The sequence below is a fragment of the Asparagus officinalis genome, chromosome 4, assembly GCF_001876935.1.
Source record: "Asparagus officinalis chromosome 4, Aspof.V1, whole genome shotgun sequence".
Classification (NCBI taxonomy): domain Eukaryota; kingdom Viridiplantae; phylum Streptophyta; class Magnoliopsida; order Asparagales; family Asparagaceae; genus Asparagus; species Asparagus officinalis.
Window position 1 is genome coordinate 14,110,117 of NC_033797.1, and position 21,656 is coordinate 14,131,772.

Sequence of the window (21,656 nt, forward strand, 5' to 3'; positions counted from 1 at the left end):
ATAAAAGCTTCAAGAAAATTTTGAAAGCTGCACATAGAATCTATACTTCATCCTTTTATATTATGATTCATGATTTTTTCCCTCTTCACATTTTGAGTTTAATGTTTGGTTTTCTATTTTTTTTTATTTGTGACATAAGCAAGTAAACTATGACACTATCTTGAGTTTGCTGCTAATTCTTCTTTCGTCCAGTGACAGGTTAGAGATTACGAACGGAATGGTATTAACCTAACTTTGAGCAAGAGAAAAGAATTGGAGTATTTACGTTCTCGTTTAGACAACCTAAGTGCACAGTACATCCAAAACTTGAATGAGGATAACAGCTTTCTTCTCTTGGGCGATCATGAGCTGGCTGGAATGCCTCCAGAATTCATAAAGGTCTATATCTAAGGTCTTGAATCTTTTCATGTTTATAGCTTTGCTATTGTGAGTCTTTCTTTATTTATCACCATAGCGTACACGTTTTTATCCATTGCTTTCATCTTGATGTTGGTATATCTTGGTGCCTCTATGTTCTTGTGGTGTTGTAAGAAAAGTTCATAATATATTATCCTGATGAGCGGCTTAGGTTGATAATTGCATGTCCACATGTAGTATTCAAGGTGCCTGCAAGAATGAACCGACAAATAAGCTAATAGAAGTGAGTGTATTTCATATTATTACATGCTTTATGGCATCAGATGAGAGGAACAAGAAATTCTATTTTATGCCAGTCTTCTAGACATAAATTTTAGCAGTTCATAGATTCCTTAGTAACATTAGCCATTGTTATTATCTATTCTATTCCAGGGAAAGGTTATAACTCATTACGTTATGCATTCATGTGCTTCACTTTATTAGTTAGAAAGGAGTTCCTGCTGCACTCATGAATATGCATGATTGAATAACTAGAAGAAGCACCTAGTGCTTTCTGTTTTGTGGTTTTTATAGTCTTCATTTTGTTGCTTCTCATCTCTTTTGTTCATGACTATTTCAGTATTTAAGTAGCCAGCATCTTAGTTTTCACCACTATTTTGCATTGTTTACAAGCTTGGCATATTAGATGTTTACTGTTATGGGTTAACTTCTCCTTTTTCATTGTAAATGTAACTGTTCCTTTTTTATTCAGAGCTTGGAGAAAACTGAAAGTGCGAAGCTGAAGGTCCATCTGAGAAATCATCATGTTTCACCAATACTTGAGCACTGCAAGGCAGTATACTTTCAGTTTGCCATCACATAATTTTTAATATCAACATGCCTCTTTTTCATAGTTTACCTCTCAGTCTATTATTCTGCAATATTTCAGCTCTCATTTGAACATCTAACTGTCATCTGTTGATCAGCATATTTGAGGATACTTTGACAAATAATGGGTGGCCAATAGGTCTTGTTTGACCCAATTAGTAATTTAAGCATGATTTGTCTTATGCTACTGTTCTGTTCGTGAACAAATACCTCTATGGCATCATCCTGTATCTTTCAAATCCAATGTTTGTCCATTAGCCCATCGACTCATAATTCCTGTCAGGGAAAAAATGAGTTACCTGAAGCAAAATATGGCTAAGATTTGGAGTCATGTGGATCCTGGATAATGCTAGAGTCTGCATGAGCATTCAAGAAGTGGAGACATTTGTTCCTGTTAGAATATAAAACAATAACCCTCAACCCTCACTAGAACTTTGGAGTTTGGTGTAATGGTTAGGGACTTTAAGAGTTCCTGTATCATATAAGTTAGAGTGGTACTCATCGGAGGCATGTCAGAGTTGGTCAAACAGCTTTGAATGCGGGGACGAATCCATGATTTTTATCCAGCATAGGCGCCCTTCTCATTAGGTTGCATGAAATACAAAACTAAGAAGAATATCTAGAGACTTTAAATTCATAAAAGTATTTTTAAACATATATACCTCATACACGAAAATGAAAATATATGTATATTGTGATGTGTTCATCTTTCACCATGATCTTTAATCTTTTTTAATTATCTGTAGAAGGATATCTTATGGATAATTTCAATCGTTAGGTCTTTTTTAATTATATTGGGAACCGAATTGACTGTAGTGCACTGTAATAGTTCATTGAGTCTTTAGTTCTCTTTACGTTGGAGGTGACTTATTACTAAATATTGACTAGGGGTAAAAGAGTTGTAGGTCTAGATAATTCATTTGTTAAGGTACGGAGGTTTTACGAATTCCCAGGTTCTACGCTTGCCCAACCTGACTTGTATGTGGCTCCGCCACTGTTTGAGTGGTACCAGTATCAGGGGAAAATAAAAGGAGGAGGAAATTTCAGGCCAGGTTCTGATTCTACATACATGAGAAAACAATGTTTCTGTTTATCTGATTAAGAACATGTCCTAGTCATTAGGAGCTGGTGTATAACGCTGAACTATCATGCATTCTTCCATGTGAAATAGTTGTTATTAATGGTCATGGAGTAAGGAATGAGGGATTTTTTGAAAATATAAATTAGGAAAGATGTACAGAAAAGCGTTTAGGCTATATATGAGACGTAGGATAATTTATATAAGAAACCAGAGTCTTCGGGTAAAGGATATGTGTGTGCGTGCGTGAGCCCGCAATGAGAGAAACAAAGAGAAGAGACTTGGTTATGGAGATGTATCAAGAGTGAAGGTCAAAAGAGTTTTAGTAATGGGTGATGAAATTAGAAAGAGGTGAGGAGTTATCTTCATAAATTGTTTAATGATAACAATCCTGGAGAATATAACATAACACAACATGATGGGAACTATGCTTGTTTGTTGAAAGTAAGATTAATGAGCTTAAGGACACTTTTACAGAACATGAAAATTGGAAGAGTGGTAGTCACTGGTAGGATATGAGGATATCCTTGCCCAGGTTCTGAAATGTCTTATTGATATGAGCTTAGGATGCTCAGATAAGCTAATCAACAAGATTATTATCAATGAGAAAAGATCTGATGAGTAGAGAATTAGGACTTTAGTAACAACATAGTATTAGTTGATAAATTGGAGAGTGATAATTCCTAAAGTAGAAAGGTGAAGAGGAGTTATTAAGATAAAAAATAATTTAAAATTATTAGAACACAAGTAGCAATATCAAATATATAATATAATTTTAGTAAAACTTTGATATTCCTATTAAAGTTTTGAAATGTCTTTTAGAGAAATGACTTAGGATGGTCATCTAAGCTATTCAACAAGATCGTTGTCGCTAAGAAAAGGCCTGATGTGCGGAGAATTAGCAGCTTAGTATTGGTATATATTAGATTATTAGTTGATAAACTAGAGCAACTATAATTTCTAAAGTAGAAAGGCGAAACAGAGTTATTAAATAAAAAAGATCTAAATTTTAGCATAAAAATAGAATGTATATCATGTAATTTTGGTAAAACTGTGAAAAATAATGAGCGTATAGTACACACTGACATTCAATGAATACCTAGGAGTAAGCACTTTTGATGTTTAGAATAAATCATTTGTCAAGATGGTAAGATTGTAGATGACATGCTTTATCAAATCAGGATGGTTATATGAATATGAGTGCTTATTGAAGTGCACCAGTTAGGAGACAGTATGGGATTATAATTAGTGGAGCAGGGAGAAATAGAGGTGGATTTGAGAAAAACGGGGAGTTGTGACAATGGTTAACCTAATGAAGAATATAACTGGTAACAATGAAAGAATAGAATTCCTGTAGCCACGATAAAAAATTGGGTTAAAGGTTCTTGTTACTGTATTAGTTGATTGAACTTTCTATGTATATATATGTCTTTCCAAGATTTGTAATCATGCATAGCTGCCTTTAGTGTTTTTTTTGAAAAGTTAATAATGTCAACTGATCATGATAATTGCTAATTCCTACAAATCCGAATATTTGGCTGAACTTATACACTCACTAGTTTTAGAAGTTCCAAGATTCTAGAGGATTTAGATGTGTTCTACATATTGTTTAATTACTGAAGATTGAGAAAGCTGTCGGGTCTATGTATTATTTTTTAACATCTTCTGCATTCATCTCTTACAGGTGGGCGCAACTAGGAAACTAGTTGCTGTGGCTTACAATCAAAGACGTGGAAAAGAAAATCTTGTTGTCTTGGATAGTTTGGTAACATTCTTTTATAAGGAATTTCTAATAGTTTTAGATTTGGAACATTGCATATTTGGTAAATGGGATGTTACATGCTCTCTATACACCATGAAAACATATTCTTCCCCTTTCTTTCAGTTAATACTACAACTTAACATGAGACATGAACTCCTATGTTATTTTTTATTATTGCACTCACCGCACTGAAAGGAAGAAGAAGAGTAAGTGGATGGTTGCAACAGTCATATGTGGGGCACTTATCCCAAGGAAAATGGTGTCTACCACACTCCAACATGATAGTCTATCCGAGATTAACAAACATCAATACGAAACTTCTTGTTATCTTTAAATTTATGTATAGGATAAAGTATGTTGTGTCCCCTTCAAAAATCTGTTTGTTTTATATGCCATTTATTAAAATTAGATTCTGTCATGTATATAATGTTATGGAGTTTTATAGTTGAGTTCTTTATGTAAAAGTGTCAGTCTATTATTATTAGTGAGATCTGAGGCAGAAGAGTCCATTATCTCATCTACCCTAATTCTCCATAACTTTACTTTTCACAGTATCATAACCATAAAAGTTACAACTCTAACCGTAGTCCTTGTTCCAAATATTGAAAAGGGATTCAGTTCCTAGAATCCCCATCACTACCAACTTTATTGCAGCAAGCCCTAGTCGCCCGTCGCCGGCTACTTCACACATTGACATTGTCAAAGAAGATGGATCTTCTCAGCCATGTATGTGGATGATATTCTAGTTACCGTCAGTATTTTCAAAGGTGCGCGCCTCACTGCGCCTCATATGCCCTGTAACGCGGGGCGATTGCAAAGCGTCTCGCACCTGATGCAGTAGCACCTTTTGCGCCCTGCAAGCATTCCACATGGTGCATTTAGTATATAACCTCATATATTATTGTTCGTTAATATTTTAATCGAGTCTTTATACTTGATAACCCATATCCCAAAAAACAAAATAACTCTATTAGGCCTTTTTAGTAGCCTTCAATTGAGGACCCTAACTAATCCTCGTTTGCTATTTGATTTTGCTTGGATATAAGTCTTGATCGGACATTTGGTTTTAAAAAGTATGAACTTTGGATGTATTAGCATTAAAAATTAAGACCTTATATTGTGATTTGGTAGCAAGATATTATATATCGTGATATATCTTTTATGAGAATTCCTAAACATTTTTATTCGTGCTTGACTGTCTATCTTGAAAAATTACGTGTGCTCTGTGCGCCTCACATCACTCGAGCGTGCACATTGCGTTACGCCTTGCGCATGTGTGCATAAAGATACTTTACGCTCCGCATTGCGTCTGGCGCATGAACAACACTCGTTACAGTTAATGAAGAGAGAGACATCCATGAGCTGAATGAGTACATCCAAATGAAGTTTCACATGAAGAATCTCAAACATTTGTATTATTTTTGGGTGTTAAGATATATGTTAGCAGAGGCTAGGATGCAAGCCCATGAATACCTTAATTGGTTGAAATTCTAAACTTCCAGACTAGATTGCATGGGTATGGGTACTGGTAGCGGTACGGGTACGAGGCGTGGTAGATTTGTAATTTTGTAAAAGGTAGGGTATGGGGACATGACTATATATACCCATGTATGTATATTTATATGTATTAAAATTAATAATTTGTGTAAGATCAATATTGTTTTGTCATTTACATAAGATCAATATATAAAAAATAGATGTGAAGTGTAGAATATACATTCAAGAAGTGCACGAGGAGTGTTTTAAATTAAAAAATATATTATATAATTGAGTATAAGCCCCGATAAACATATGCATATATTTAAGATATGTCCAAGAAGTTTGGGTACGGGTACGACTATGTGTCGGGTATGGGTATGGCTTCCTAATCGAAGTACCTAGGTAACATAGCTTCCAGCAGAGCAGGAGAAGTAATTTGATGATCTGGCGGGTGTTAGAAATCATTGGAATCCTTTTATCGGGATATTATGTCATTTAAGATTGCTCCCGGTAAAGAGTCCTGTATTCAAAATTCCAATGCAGTGTATAGCTGGTTTCTTTTATGTAGATTGGACAGGAACGACATTTGGCATGAGGTCTGTTGATGCTGTTGTGTATATGCTGGTGGGAATCTTCTTGGAGAAGGAAACAAAGTGTTATCTTGAAACCGAGTAGAGAGCCTGAACATTAACCTATGATGAATACTATTTGTCAGATGGTATGGATACAACTACCCAATTAGGTTAATTATGTGTTTTCTTCTAAGATGAAGTTATATTGCAGCAGTTAGGCGATTATGTATGTCATGAATAATTCCGTGCTTCATGAAAGAATAAAGGATATTGAGTTTCATTATCTTCTAGGTTAAAAAAAAACTGGGATAAGATCACTCAGTGAAGAAATGAAAAATCAGTTAATCAATTACTGAATTTGCTTATCAAGTCATTGAGCATGCCTTGTAACAAGCTTGAGTGTGTGACACATATGCTCTAGTTTGAGGAGGCATTATGGTGATATTATCGTTGATAAGATTCGAGTGAGAAAAATGAACGATTCTCTTATTTTCCAATTCTTTTGAACTTTACTTTTCATACATGCTGCAATAAATTCATATATTTATGTATACTTAGCTGAATTACACGCACACGCATCCATGTTTTGTATATACGTCCGTGCGTGCGTCAATTTCATGACAGACACACACAGTAGGTGATACTTGAGCCCTGTTGATGAGTTTTTTTACTAGTGTGTCTGGCTTAATCAAATAACATTTATTGTATCTCATATCTGCTAGTGCTCTCTAATTGACGTTTGGTTGCATCTATTTCTGCATCTTTAAAATGTTCTTCTTATTCTCTTTTTAGGGTCTTTCATATGTCATGACTGTATAGACTTTGCTAATACTTGTTCATACTTAAATCAGATCCAGTTGCGGCATAAATTTGCAAGATTACTTGGTTATTCTAACTATGCCGACTTTGTTATTGAACCTAGAATGGCAAAGAACTCTGCAAAGGTTTGTACAGTTACTTTAAAAACATATTTTCATTATCTTATGTGGAAATTCTAAATATCTTATATGCATGTTTTAGAAGATTAATGCTAGGTAGTTAAATATTTACATGCCAGATATTTTTTCTTCATGTTACGAATAATTTATTAAATTATTTTTATATTTATTGTTGTTATTCATCACTCATAATTGTGTCGGATTACTTGAACCATTTGGTTTTCAGTTCAAAAGTAAAACTACTTGAAAAGTCTTTGTAAGCTCATGGAATTAGATCTGGGAAGGGTCTGATGAGAAAAGATTCTTCTGGTTAATGAAAGTATAATAGAATGGTGCAAGAATATTCCCAATATGTTAGTTAAGGATATAATCTTTGTTTGGAGGGTACCAGATTAATAGATAATGAATACTATATTTTATTCAAATATTTCTCTTGTACCAGTAATCATTTGAAAAAAATAGTGTTTTTGAAGCAAAGTAGAAGGACGAGTGTTGTGGATTAGGGTGGTTTACCATATTGATTTATTCCTCTGTAACTATTTTTCACCTTGTACTCAAACTGATACTTTCTGAGTCATGATTAAATAACTATTCCAATAGGCTCTTTTAATCCAATATACCTTGTTTGAAGAATTGTATGCCATTATCAGGTAATCTATCGTTTGAATTGTTCAGAACTTCATGCTGAAGATAGACTCGCCACAATTTTCTTTTATCCAAATCTCTAGATTCTCTACTGCTTCACTTTTTTCTCTATAAAATGTGATGCAAGAGAAGATAGGACGTGTCTCTTAAGTCAATAAGTCAGGGAGTCACTAGGTAGCCTATAAGTGCCCCTAGAATCAAAAATTTATTTCCCTTTTAATGTTTCCCTAGCCGAACTAGAAAGAGAGGATATTGTGAGTGATTTTATGGGCAAGGAGCAGAAAGAAAGAAAAAAAAAAGAACCAGTTTTCTCCGGCAAAAAGGATGTTGATAGGTTTGTATGAACTGTAACCACTAACCAGCATCTGCAGTTCGTATAGTAGTCCGCTTACTGCATCAGGTATTTTAATAGGTTGTTTGCATTTTCCTTCGACAGTTCTAGTAGTTTTGTCTGAAACCAGTTAGACAAAAGGTTAAGCTATTGGCTTGTACCCTCAGTAGAGCCTTCGGGCCATGTGAAAAGGCTTCCAGTGTATTTCGTTTTGAAAGATAAGTTTTCTCCCCCTCCCTAGAAACCACCTTTAAAATAGGTTCATTGTGTAGAAACCACCTTTGATTGCCAATTTATACATCACATTTAAATGGTTTTTTGATGCAACTACCACGTGGACTCACTTTTCAGTTAAGCTTTTTCCGGTAATTGACCCCACCTACCCTCGGAGCCTTCAGGCCATGTGAAAAGGCCTCCGGTGGATTTCGTTTCGAAGAATAGGATTTTTCCCTCCTAGAAATCACCTTTAAAATAGGTTCATTCTATGGAAACCACATTTGTTGTCAATTTATACATAAACCACCTTTAAACAGTTTTTAGTTGCAACAACCACACAAGCCAATTTTTAGTTAAGTTTTTTTGGTAATTGACCCCACCTAAACTCAATTAAGGATCATTTGTCTAATAAACTTGGTATTTCTCAACTAATCACTACAGTAAAAGCGAAAAGCGAAAAAACTTAACTTAAAGTGACTCCAGGTGGTTGATTGATGCAAAAACCGTTTAAATGTGGTTCACACAAGTTGACAATCAGAGGTGGTTTCTAAGTAATGACCCTATCTTAAAGGCAGTTTCTAGGAAGAAACCCTGAAAGATACAATGCACTAAAGTAAATGAATAGATGTAAGTTTGACGCTGGGACCTCTTAAAACCTGAATTCGGATACAAATTTACCACTTGACACTTAATCTACCCAGTTGTGTCACAATGTATCAAGCTAACTAATTAACAATTTCCCATGATTTCTATTTTAAATAGTTTTCTATTTTGGTTTCTTTTACTCTAATTTTGTTGAAGTAATTTATGTCATTTTTTTAATACGTTGCATAGTTTTTCCAAGTTGTTTTAAATGAAATGTTCACTTGCAATGTTGGGTCTCTGATCAAATTATCTTTTGTATTTGTGTGATCATGTTTTTGTGAATCATATTTTGACGTGCTGCATTTTTTTTCCAAGTGGTTCCTAAATTGCTGTATCAATTTAGATCCTACCAACATTTCCTCCAAGAAGTTTTTTACTTGTGAAAATTTATGGTATTTAATTTAATATTGTTTGATATTATAATGACTATAATTTCACAAGCAAACATGATCTGGGCCTGCTTATCTTCCAGTGTTCTGTTTTTGTTATAATCGATGTACCAATCTATGAAAAGAAAATGAGTCATGGCAAAGTGAAAAGAAAGTGAGGCTCAAGGCCAGAGACCTATTTTTTGCTCTAAGGCACGCTACAGGGCAGGTCATTATATTTTATGATTATTTTCTTTACTATTGAGGAAGTTATCAGCAATTTAAGTCGTCGTCTTTTTTTATTGTTAGCAATGCCAAGTCCTTTTGAATTGCTGGTCAATTGTCTGAACTAAGTCATCCGCATTTTGATATCAATTCAGATGACATAATCTGGGGTCACCGTCTAACAATTTTTCATTATAACTTGCAGGTCTTTGAATTTTTAGAGGATATCTCTGCCAGTGTTACTGGGCTGGCGAACATAGAGCTCAGTATGCTTAAAGATTTAAAGGTTTATTTATAATTCTTTTATGCTGCTCTAGTGTTCTCTTTGAATAGGTGCTCTCTCTCGAATAAGTGTTGAGTCATTTAAGAGCTTTCTGCCATGTCAGAGAATAGAGGAAGGGGATTCTCCTTTTGGGATGGAGGATCTTTTGTACTATATGAAGAGAGCTGAGGAACGACATCTCAATCTGGATCTAGGAGAAGTGAAGCAGTACTTTCCTTTCAACTTAGTCCTGTCTGGGATTTTCAAGATCTTTCAAGATCTGTTTGGTAACTATTATATTCCTGAATTTAACTTCTGCCACTGCTGTTATAAAGCTACAGGCTTCAAAAATATTTCAGAAATTACTTATTTATGATAAATATTTATATAATCATTGTACTTGATTATACCTGATACAGGCTTAAGGTTCGAGGAAATTAGCAATGCTGAGGTTTGGCATGGAACAGTCTGCCTCTATTCTATTCTGGATTTCAGCACAAGTGAGCTGTTAGGTTATCTGTACCTAGATATGTTCTCCAGGTTCATTTCTTTCTCTAGTTAACAGTAGCTGTGTTTTGTTTTAATTGAATTACCTGGGTGAAAAGCTTAAACTCTGTTTATTTGTTCCCTAGAGAAGGAAAATATACTCACACATGCATTTTGCCCCTTCAAAATGGATGTCTGTCTGGTGGAACACGTCAGGTGCAGGCCTTTACCTTTCTGGAGTTTTGCATCTTTTTGATCTTTTGCGATGTTTATCTCTAACATCTTATAAAATTTATTCATTTTTTCAGCGTGTGGAGCCCAATATTTAATTTAGTTTACAGATGGTTTACCCAACACAGCTGCTCTCAGTACTGTAGAGTTATCTGTGTTGTTTAGGATGCTGTCTTATGAATTATTCGAATTTGTTATTTCAATGTCTGACTTCATTTCTTTCTAAATTCTTAAGCTAAGTGTTTGACACAATATTATTAGTTTACTTCAGAAAGTATTGTGGAGTATGATCAATCCTTTTCTAGAGATCGTATTGACATTTTAGTTATTTCCTTACACTCGTCTTGCTTCAAGAAATTTGTTTGATTGGTTCTTTTGTTTTCTTGCTTATTTTTCAGCCATCTGGTTGTATACTTTATTTATGTTCAAGTGACCACTGCAGTTCTAACAGCTTATGTCTTTTTACTTTGTTTCACCGTGATTGTAATACTGTTCATTATACCCTCACTAAGTATATTTATGTGAACTAAGCTTCAGACTCTTTTGGTTGGGGAAATTGTGGAATTCTTTCCCATATTTTTTTAACCTTAACTTGATATCAATATTCAGTGGCTGAACCCTGCACATATAGAAACTCGTGAGAGGACGGGGACTGGTTCCCTCGTGGTTCCTTCGATGATCAAGCTACCTGGTGAGCTTGAGTGGGGAAATGAAGAATTGCGTGAGTTCTATAGTGTAGTGGAATTGCTTCCCTCTTCTTGATATCTGGAATAGTACATCTATTTATACCGATGGTATAAGGGTAGAACCGTCATTGTGGTCGAGCACAGGATGACGGTGAAGAAGTATGGGCTGACGGCTGAGTCAGCTCTTGCTTTACTGGTGTCGGCTGACGATTGGAGGAGAGATCATCTTAACATTAAATGTGAAGCGATCTGGGGCATGACGGTGTCGACGTGGTCCGATGAGTCATGAAAACTATCGGGGCTAGAGGTATGATGGCGCTTGCCAAGCATTAATTGCGACATCGACGTTGTGTCAGCGGGAGAGGATCGAGGCTGAAGTCGTACTCTAGCTTCGTCGAGAAGTAACACCTTTCGAGTCGTCCTTGTGAGGCGTCGAATACTTGACCGAGTGGGCTCGTTGCGAGTTGTCTTCGACAAGGGGACCGACAAGTTTCGCCATTCGAGTTGACATAAAGGAATGTCAACTCGGCGAGTCGGCTAACTTGGAATCCTTGTTGGTCTTGGCCACCAATTTGATTGAGGCATTTGCATGCAGAATTACACCTGTTCGTTGTTAGCAAATGGTTGCACTTTGGCGAGTGAAACACCATAACATAAGGAATCGTCATATGTGATAAAACTTAGTCTCTCAGGTCCTTATGAGCACATAATAAACAAAACTACTACCTGATTATGCCGTGCGTCTTTTGTTTTTGATATTTTTTCGTCTTCAAATTTCTCAAATTACTAAGTAATTTGGTGGATGATTTAGTTAGAATGTGTTTTTCAAAGGCTGCTACCAAGAAATTAATGGAGATTATGAGATTTCAGTCCGACTATGATATGCTACTTGCCTACTTCTGAAATTTATCCTTTTGCATCCGTTTGAATCATGATTGGAAGATCAAGTCAACATGGCTTGATCTTGTAAGATTTTTGCAATGTATGTATGTCAATGACACGACTACATGTGGCTGAATTATGAATTACAGAATTGGACTATAGGATGCCATATACATACATAAACATTGCTACTTGCATATAAGCTAGCTTCATCCCATCCTTTCTTCAACTTTAATGAGCCAACACAATGTCCATTTTCTTTATTCTTATATAGCCGAACCTTTATTTACTCATCTGAGTGAGTTAACTTGTAGTTATCCTTGTCATCATTATCTGAGCCTTTTCCTATGAACATGAATATTGACTGTTTGATGATGACTTAGGCTCCGTATTTGGATAACATGGTGTTTTACTTGTTTCCATGGTGTTTTTGACAAAAACAAAGCACCATGCGTTTGGAAATCATGGTGTTTTTTGAGCTAAATCATCCTCAAACTAAAACACAACACTTATTTCAAAACACATTTTAGGTGTTTTAAGTTTGGTGTTTTAGTTTTGAGTTTGAGAATGTGTTAATATAATATCTAACATAATATATTAAATGTAATTAATATAGAGTTATTATCAACATGGTTTTTATATTATACTATATTATACTATGCTATATTATAGTTAATCTAATATAGTAATATTTATTAAATAATATAAAAATATAATAAATAAAATATCTTATATAATAATATAATAACATATTAAATACTAGTATTTAATATGTTAATAATGCATTTTATAATAATAAATAATAGTAAAATATAAATAAACTAATAAAAATAATAAAAAATATTATTGATAATAAATAATAATATAATAATTTACTATACAATAGTATAATTGCTATAATATTATTCTTTTTAATAAATAAATTGTAATATTAACATTATTAATAATATTATATTATATGAATAATAGTATAATATTATATTAATAATAAAATAATATTATTATAAAAATATTAATATAATATATAACAATAACAAATTGATATACCAAAATAATTCAATATATAATTATTTGAAAATAATATGTAATAATTCTATTATAATAGTAATTATAATATAATATAACTCATTAAAGTACAACATAATATTATAATACATTATACAATATTATATTGCATTATATTTAATGCTTATAATACTATAATATTGTAAACTAAATATTATAACATTTTATTACAATATATTTTATTATAATTAATATATAATATATTAGTAATATGTTTAATACTAATGTTGTAATGGGTCAAACTAGTGTTGACCAAAAATACTTACCATGGTGTTTTTACAACATTTTAAGGGAAAAACACAGCGCCATTGTGTTTTTTTTTACAAAAACACAATAAGGAAAACACCATGGTAAACACAAAGCCAGCACTCTTTTACTCGGTGGAAGTCCTAGTTGATTGAGGCCCAGTCGATCAAATTTCTTGGTAAGTTTTTAGTTCATGAAGGTAAGCTATACAATCAGAAATGAGTTTCTAGATTGTATAGTCTAGATATGATTGTAGGCGACTGATGAAGTGACAGCTTGCTGTGAGAAATTACATTCATTTTTGAGGCATAAAAGATCTAGCCAATGAAATCACGTTCTGAGGTACTACCAGTCAACTGCCTCTCAACTTTTACCTGTATTTTGGATCAACCTAGAAGGATGTTTTTTTTAATGTAATCATTGGTGTTGCCTTTCGTGTTGCCTTTCGTATTTGGAGATGGATCACTGCTTTCTTTTAACCTTGCTATCGACTTCTTTTCACTTTTGTGCAAGTATTTTTTTACAACTAAATATCCTTGTGTGAAGTGACATCTGATTACTGGACATCCTTTGGCTGTTTCAGTTATTTTATTTTTCTTTTTTGCCTTTAGATAGCATCGACAGATGTTAATTGGACAGACGAATGTATATTGCACTGAGTTATTAGTTATGACCACAAGCATATGATTTTCCAAACTGTAATAGGAGTTTCATTGCAATGATCATCTTAAGCCTTACCCAAGTACAATGTGGTGGCTGGGAAGCAAGTCTATAATGTATACTGATTACTGAATGGTTGATATTGATAGCTAATATCCTCTTAAATGTAATTCGGAATCTTAAATTTCTGTCACCTAATTTTATTTTATTTTATTATTTTTTATTTTGTGTGTGTTTGTGTGTGATTTGCCTGGAAGGTATCAGGACCTTATTCTGGTCATTGTATGGGCTGATATATATATTTTCTGCTTGAGTAGATGGTTAAGCATTTTATTAAGTATATCAATTTGCACGGTGGACATCTTAATTAGCAAATATTGCACTAGTTCACTCTATATTTTCATCTTACCAATTCTTTTCCTTTTCACCTGTGTAGATTCCAGTTGCAATACTAATATCTCAGTGTCCAAAACCAATTGATCAAAATCCAGTGTTATTGAGATTCTCTGAAGTTGTCAGTCTCTGCCATGAGTTTACTCATGTGGTATGTTGATCTCAAACTTCAAATTACTCTTTTGAATTGTTTGAATTAGCTATTCTGAATAGTTTGTATGTGGTTGATCAGTGATCTTTACCTTTATAGTAATTGCATGTTCTTTTTGCTGCTTTGTTTCCTTTCAGTTTTTTTTTCATGTGTCACTATAGTGTTAATACACATCCATTGTCGTCACAGTAGTGGTATTTGTTTAGCTGCAATGACAATGAGGTCAGCAGTAGCAATGGCTCTGCAATCCCTACGCTTGACCTTATCTGGTAATAGTTGCACTTGCAAGCAGAAACACAAGGATCTGCCAGTGCAATCACGATTGCAAGAACTTGAACAGCAGGTAATTGAAGTTGTCTATGATGACAAAATTCAAAATACGTGGAAGCAAAGCTTAATCATGCTTTTGCTCGCTGGAAGATCCTCCACAGTTGGGGCTGTTAATAGGTTGTGTTCATATGATACCATGGATCTGCATTCGAATTTGATACCATGAGTAGGACCCAAATCTGATGCATGCCTGATAAGCAGTCCATCCCTCAATCGGGTTCAGACTATAAAATTAGGTTATTAAACAATAAATGAGGTGGGGTTGATTTGGATGGTCTTTAAACTAAGCTGCCTTGAAACATTTATTGTTGTCATTTTCCTGTGCTTCTAGGGAAATGGAGTCGTGGTGAATTGACTTCAAACAAACATTTATTAGCCATCTTTGTAAGCTTCTAGCAAAATGAAAGACATGGCTTTATGACTTGAATACAACATTATTGTTAATAAATTGTGATTCTCCTGGTGGGATTTTAAATTTGCAGATGCACAGTACATTATTGTCATCTTTCAGTTCTTTTTTCTATGAAGGATCATGATGCACCTGCAAAAGACATCATTCTCGCTAAGTAAGAAATCTTAATATACTAAGCCTGCTTTATACTTTATGCGTTAGCCCCAGAAGGTTCATACTACTCATAAACCATTGTCCTTTTGCATTGCATAAACTTTGATATTAGCAGAGTAACTTGATCTATTTAAAGTTTATGATCAGGGCAGTTATCTATAAATGTTAAAATATTATACTGTGTATTAATGAGTCGTTAATCTATTAATTTGCAATTAAATATTACTATTTTCCTTGTAAGCTGTATTCTTAAATATAAGAATTGTTGAAGTGCAAACTGCAAAGTGTGAGAATTCATATTTGGTACTGAATTGTTAAAATCAACTGATTGTGCTTTCTCCAGGATTTTGATGGCTATCTGTATATTATTTCACATTTTCACCTCCTTGTCAGGTCCACCATATATGCAATCAAGCAACTTTTGCTAGGTTTTCTGGGTTACGCATTGAAGCCGATTTCAGTGAAATTCCTAGTCAACTGCTGGAGAACTGGTAAATTTCGGCAATTTCAAATTTTATTACTTCGAATTACATGAAAGGTGCCGCCAGGCAACAATTCTTTACATAAAACTTTTTTGCTTAGGTGTTACGAAGGTGGCTGTCTCAAAATGATGTCCGGTTTCCATCAGGTGACATTTTTGTTTCTATCCATTGTTGTAGCAGTTAAAAATGGGCAGTAGCTAACAAGTCCTGTGAACTGAGATACTTATGTTTTGACGCATGGTATTATTGCACTGATGTTTCTGCTTGCAACTCCAGAGTTCTGTGATAACTCCGGGAAATTCTATCTGTTGATTCTTCAAATAAAAACATATGGCAGCATTTACCTCTGAAAGAAGAAAGGGAGAAAAAACCTATGTTTCAATCTTTATTTTTATAATATTTGACACATGATATTCCTTTTCCATGAAGGAACGTTGTGCCAGTAAATCAGTGATTTTAATAAGGATATTAGAGGACTATCTTCCTATATCATGATGTGCAGCATCTGAAAGGAGTCATAATCTAAATTGAAGACATGTCTTATCATGTCATGTGCAGGGAAATTATGTTTTGGAAAACTTAGCATGTAACTGTTATGGAATAAATTTTACATGTGTTTAATCTATGTTTTGCAGGATATTACAAAATCCATTACAAGTGAGATGTGTAGAGCCTTGAAAAGACGACGAGATATGTTCTCTGGTCTTAAATTGAAGCAAGAAATTCTTTTTTGTAAGTCACTAATATATTATTTTATTTGCACCTAGATAGTTTTTTCATGGTGCAAATGCAGTTGTTGTGATGCAGGTTTAATAATAACTTCTTTATTTCCTTCATTCACATGCGTTTTTATATGCTTTACTTCAGATTATCAGCTTTTAAATTGTCTTTCCCCTTGGTTGCTGTATCTAGTCTAGTTATCAATGTAACTGGTGTTAGCAATCATTATATGGTTCGTAAGTATGAGCACACATAATCATTATATGGTTCGTAAGTATGAGCACACATTTGTACAGAAGCTGCCTCACAGTGCTTTTCTTTGGGAATAAGGATCTGTTGAATGCAAGAACATTTAAGGGACAGCCCAGCTTCTCCTTCTATTCTTTGATTTTAGATGAATTACTATATTATCTTATTATTTATCATTGTTATTTAGGAAATTATTTATTACTGTTAATATTCCTATTTTGTTATCTAATATGAAAGGCTACTTTTGATATAAAAATCTCGTTACTGTTTGAGAAATTCTGGCTGAAAATTTATTCTGGATTTTGTGAGAAAAGTTCTGGAAATTGTGACTTATAGTCTGCTTGCCATGATACCACATCTTAAACTATTAGGCTCCTCCTTCATAGTCTTGTTCATTTATATGTTTGAAAATGTTCTGGCTTTTTCCTTAAAATGTAACCATGCTTCAGTTTGTGTTTACTGTTAACCGGGTTTTTTTTTTAAATATTGGATATCGAGGAAATATCAGATGGCGAAAGTCCATATTGCATTGTGGATATCGGGGAAATATTGGATATATCGTAAATATCGCAGTGTCATATCAGATAATGTGCATATATAATATGATGTCCTAAAAATGTACTCAAGCATACTTAATGAAATCTAAGCACACAAAAAATTGCAAATGATATATGTTTTGGATCCCTGACCATTTGTAGAAACTTATTTAGGGAAATAGTCTAGTAGAATTTTGCTAAAAAGTTTCATAGGGCTGGAATTTTTGCTAAAAAACAGTAAAGAAATTTTGTAGAACTATATTGTCTTGTGACAAGCCATATAAAAGGGCATATTGGCCAACATATCGGCAAATATATTTGCCATATCGGGGATATATCGCCCAAAAATTGCCAAAAGCGGTGAAGGATATTGAGACAATGTCTTTTGTGGAAAGTTTTATGCAAGGATACGTTGGCTGTTATATTGGCTACATCGGGGATTTTTAAAACAATGCTCCTAACTAGTCTGAAAAAGCCTGCATGTGTTGTTTTTTCCTTTATCCATACCCATTTAAGTAATTTATCAAGCTTTCATCCTTCTCAAAGTTGGTTCAGATATTTATTGCATCATTTGATTTGTGATGTTATTGTTAGTCATATTTGGTTCTAGCAAATGCTTTTGTTCAATATTTATGGTTGTGGCCCACTCTTACCATTTGATAGCCAGGCTATTAGTTATTTACTTATTTTAGATTGTTTGGATTTCCTTTTGATACCTTACCTGTGGATACAATTTATTCCAAGCACAACTGAATTCTTGCACCTTACAGGCCTTATTGATCAGATTATACATTCAAGTGAAGACGTGGACATAGTAGAGTTACTCAAGGACCTCCATCCCAAGGTGCAAATAGCTAGCATGATTATTTTCTTTCTTTATTCTTTTTCCCCCTACCTTATTTGAGCATCAAGTGTCTATATCTTAATCTTTTTGTTGCACGGTGTTGCTTGATCTTTCATCCAGGTTATGTTAGGTATACCTTTGTTGGAAGGGACTAATCCCGCCTCATGTTTCCCTCGCTATGTTGTTGGCTGTGAAGCCATTTGCTATAGTTACCTTTGGAGTGAGGTATGGTTTGATGCCTTCTTTTTGCTGATATTGTTGGGGTGTTAATCCCCTTTGATGGATTGAAAGAAAAACCATTTGGTGGACTATTCTATAGGCTTTTGCTGCTGATATATTTGCATCAAAATTCAAAGATGATTTACAAAACCAGACTGCTGGCCTTCAGTTGAGAAATAAGGTAATGTCCTGTGCCATATCTTCTATTCAAATTTTGACCTGTGAATACATTGTCAATATTTTCTCCGTCTTTGTGGTTTTTAAAAGTGAACTGTTTGAAGTGAATAAACATATCCTCAGTGATTTGGCACTGTAAGTTCAGATAGAAGGCTACTTCCTTGGGAAAAATTGAGCCAAACTAAACTCAGCTCTCAACATTTGAATCATTGTGGACCCTATTCTGGTCAAGTAGGGCTATGGATTTTAGTTTTTTTTATATCATCACTAACATCAGATGTCATACTGATTTCATCTTTGTATAAGAAGTCTTACTTATTAACCTATGGTTGGTTGCACTGCATATGATAATCTGAACGATAATTTGGAACTTTCTAGTCTGAGAGAGAGAGATTATATGAAATGAAAGGAAAATTTTACGTAATAACATATGAAAGAGCTTAAATTCAAGGTTTTGCTGGGAAACCACCTTAAAAATAGGGTCACCATACAAAAATAACCTTTCATTTTCAATTTATATGTAATACTTTTAAAGTGGGTTTTTGCTCCAATCAACCACCTCCTAGTCAAAATTTTCACCGAAAACCGAAAAATACGCTTTGAAAACTCACAGTCAAGACACATGACTCACTTTGTTAATCTATAGGTCTAGTTAGGATACAAGTGAACCTTAAACATGAATCTTTTAAGGTTAGTTTTGGTTTTTCAGTGAAAATTTATTTAGGAGGTGGTTGATTGGAGCAAAATCCCAATTAAAGGTGGTTTATGTATAAGTTGAAAATGAAAGGTGGTTCCTGTATGACTATTTTTAAGGTGGTTTCCAGGAAAAATATCCTATGTTCAATGTACTTTGATGGTATAAGTGTCTTAGGAAATGCAAATGTGAACTACGAATTCTACACATTAATACTATAGAAAGCTACGTGAAATATTCTGCACATTCAAAGTTGAAGTTAAAAAACTTATATGAGCTCGTTTCGCTTTCTGTGATATAATATTTCCCCCCTTCTCTTAATATCATATCTATCGTCATTTGCATCCATGCTAACTAACAGAGCAGCTGTTTACTTGGGCAGGTACTAGCACCAGGAGGAGCTAAAGACCCCCTTGAGATTCTAAGAAACTATCTGGGAAGAGAACCGTCTATTGACTCATTTATAGACAGTAAAACCAGGAACAGCTGGTAAATACTCGGTCATGGCAGGACAATTACCAACCAAAGAGTAAAACCTGAAGCAAAAATTGTCAGGTCATCAAAGAGATTTGCTTTTGTTGTGGATGATGCGGAGGGGGGGGGGGGGGGGCGGGGGGGGGGGGGGGGAGGTAGGGAGGGAGGGGAGGGAGGGAGAGAAGAGAGAGATTAGAGAGCATGTTGTACCTTGGGTAGATAGATCAATCTTTGTGGTTGTGAGCATGTTGTATCTTGTGTAGATAGATCAATCTTTGTGGTTGTTTCTGTTGGCTTTGAACTAAGAGTTGCTTTGGAAACAAGGGGATCTCATCAGCTTTTGGGTATGTTGATACCTCCAGTTCCAATCTAACCTAAAGCGCGGACGATTGGAAACTAGTTAGTTTTCTAAGACTCAGCTATCCAGGACTTGAGGTATAATTGTTGTGAAACTGTTTAAAAACTGTGGTTTACTGTGAAACATTGCCATAGATTTCACATTACTTTTACGCGTTTCTTAAAATTTAGTGGGGAACTGATGGTAAATTTTGCAATTTCAATTGATGCGGTTGTCTTGAGATGGGGATCACCATTCAAATGACTGCACATTGGTTGTGATTGCATATCCATCTTTTCAGTGCTGTGTTGGTTCAGGGCAAGAAAAGATTGGAATATTGCTCTTAAAAGGCTAAAAGATTTGCTGTGTTTAGTGGCTACTAACCCACTGATGTTCCTTTCTCTGTATCTTTGCTACCATTGACGTGGCCAGTTTCCTTTACACATCTGCTATCTTATCAAAGCTTCTTTACACATCTATCTCATCTGACTTAAGATAAAGTTTTACACTGGTCTGATTGAATTTGATGTTTGCAGCATCTATTGCGCATATTGTGCTTTGGATTATGATTGGTGCTTAGGGCCCCGTGCATGTTATTGCTAGAGATTTTGTGGAGCGTTGGCTTGTTTTCTGTATTGATTCTACGTGTTCACAGTTGAAAAAGAAAAACATTTTTTGAAGATTATCTCATTTGCTAATGGAGAAATGCCGTTGTTTAGAGTTGAGCATAATAGTTTAGAGGTGCGAGTGCTAATAAAATAGTTTAGAGGGTATAATTGGTTACACTTTTGTAGCTTAGAGGGTCTATCCGCAACTAAATCTTAATCTATTTGGGATAAAAGGCTGTAGCTAATGGACCAGATCTCCTGGCCACTGCTAAAGAGGATTTGTCATCAGTCTTTATTAGTGATGTCTAAATGAACAAAGCATGTTATGCGTATGAATTGCTTAGGGGCTGTTTGTTTCACCATTTTTATGGAAAAAAAGGAATAGAATTTGGGCCTGACAATGATAAAATTATAAATAAAGGATTCTTTATGAATCATATTCTTAAGTTTGGTTCCCCAAAAATTTATAAATTTTAGAATCTATAAAGTTGGAAAAGTATGCTGATTTTATAGAAACTCAAATTCTAATGATTTGGGTGGATTTGGGGCAGAAAGCTGACGCATTTGTACTATGCTCCCTCTTTTTTTTCGGATTTTGTTTCTTCACAAACCCTATATTATTATGAGACCAAATCCTTTTCTCATTCCAAACCAAACTAAAGAATAGGAATTGGAGGGTTTCTATAAAGTTGGATTCTATTTTTCATGTTATGAAACAAACATAGGAAAAAAAAGGATTCTATGACAATATAAAATTGTCTTAAAATTTTTAAGGATTAGCTAGAAATCCATAAAAAATATGGGATTCCTAATCTTATTCTTGCCCACTATTGAACCAAACACTCCCTTGGTGAATGTGAATTGTGGCAAACTTAG

The 21,656-nt window shown here is 34.3% G+C and overlaps 1 protein-coding gene across 1 annotated transcript in view; it reads left to right on the forward strand.

The window, feature by feature from the left end:
- LOC109836686 (probable thimet oligopeptidase) overlaps positions 1 to 19,955 on the forward strand; it is a 25,763-nt gene extending 5,808 nt beyond the window's left edge. Inside the window, exons 5-20 of the mRNA XM_020404663.1 lie at positions 199 to 378; positions 1,109 to 1,189; positions 3,987 to 4,067; positions 6,967 to 7,059; positions 9,689 to 9,769; positions 9,870 to 10,032; positions 10,165 to 10,285; positions 10,378 to 10,447; positions 14,438 to 14,545; positions 15,834 to 15,931; positions 16,023 to 16,068; positions 16,558 to 16,654; positions 18,198 to 18,271; positions 18,392 to 18,496; positions 18,591 to 18,671; positions 19,744 to 19,955. Coding sequence (XP_020260252.1) covers positions 199 to 378; positions 1,109 to 1,189; positions 3,987 to 4,067; positions 6,967 to 7,059; positions 9,689 to 9,769; positions 9,870 to 10,032; positions 10,165 to 10,285; positions 10,378 to 10,447; positions 14,438 to 14,545; positions 15,834 to 15,931; positions 16,023 to 16,068; positions 16,558 to 16,654; positions 18,198 to 18,271; positions 18,392 to 18,496; positions 18,591 to 18,671; positions 19,744 to 19,854 — 1,590 coding nt within the window. The 3' untranslated portion in view covers positions 19,855 to 19,955. The remainder of the gene's footprint in view (positions 1 to 198; positions 379 to 1,108; positions 1,190 to 3,986; positions 4,068 to 6,966; positions 7,060 to 9,688; positions 9,770 to 9,869; positions 10,033 to 10,164; positions 10,286 to 10,377; positions 10,448 to 14,437; positions 14,546 to 15,833; positions 15,932 to 16,022; positions 16,069 to 16,557; positions 16,655 to 18,197; positions 18,272 to 18,391; positions 18,497 to 18,590; positions 18,672 to 19,743) is intronic.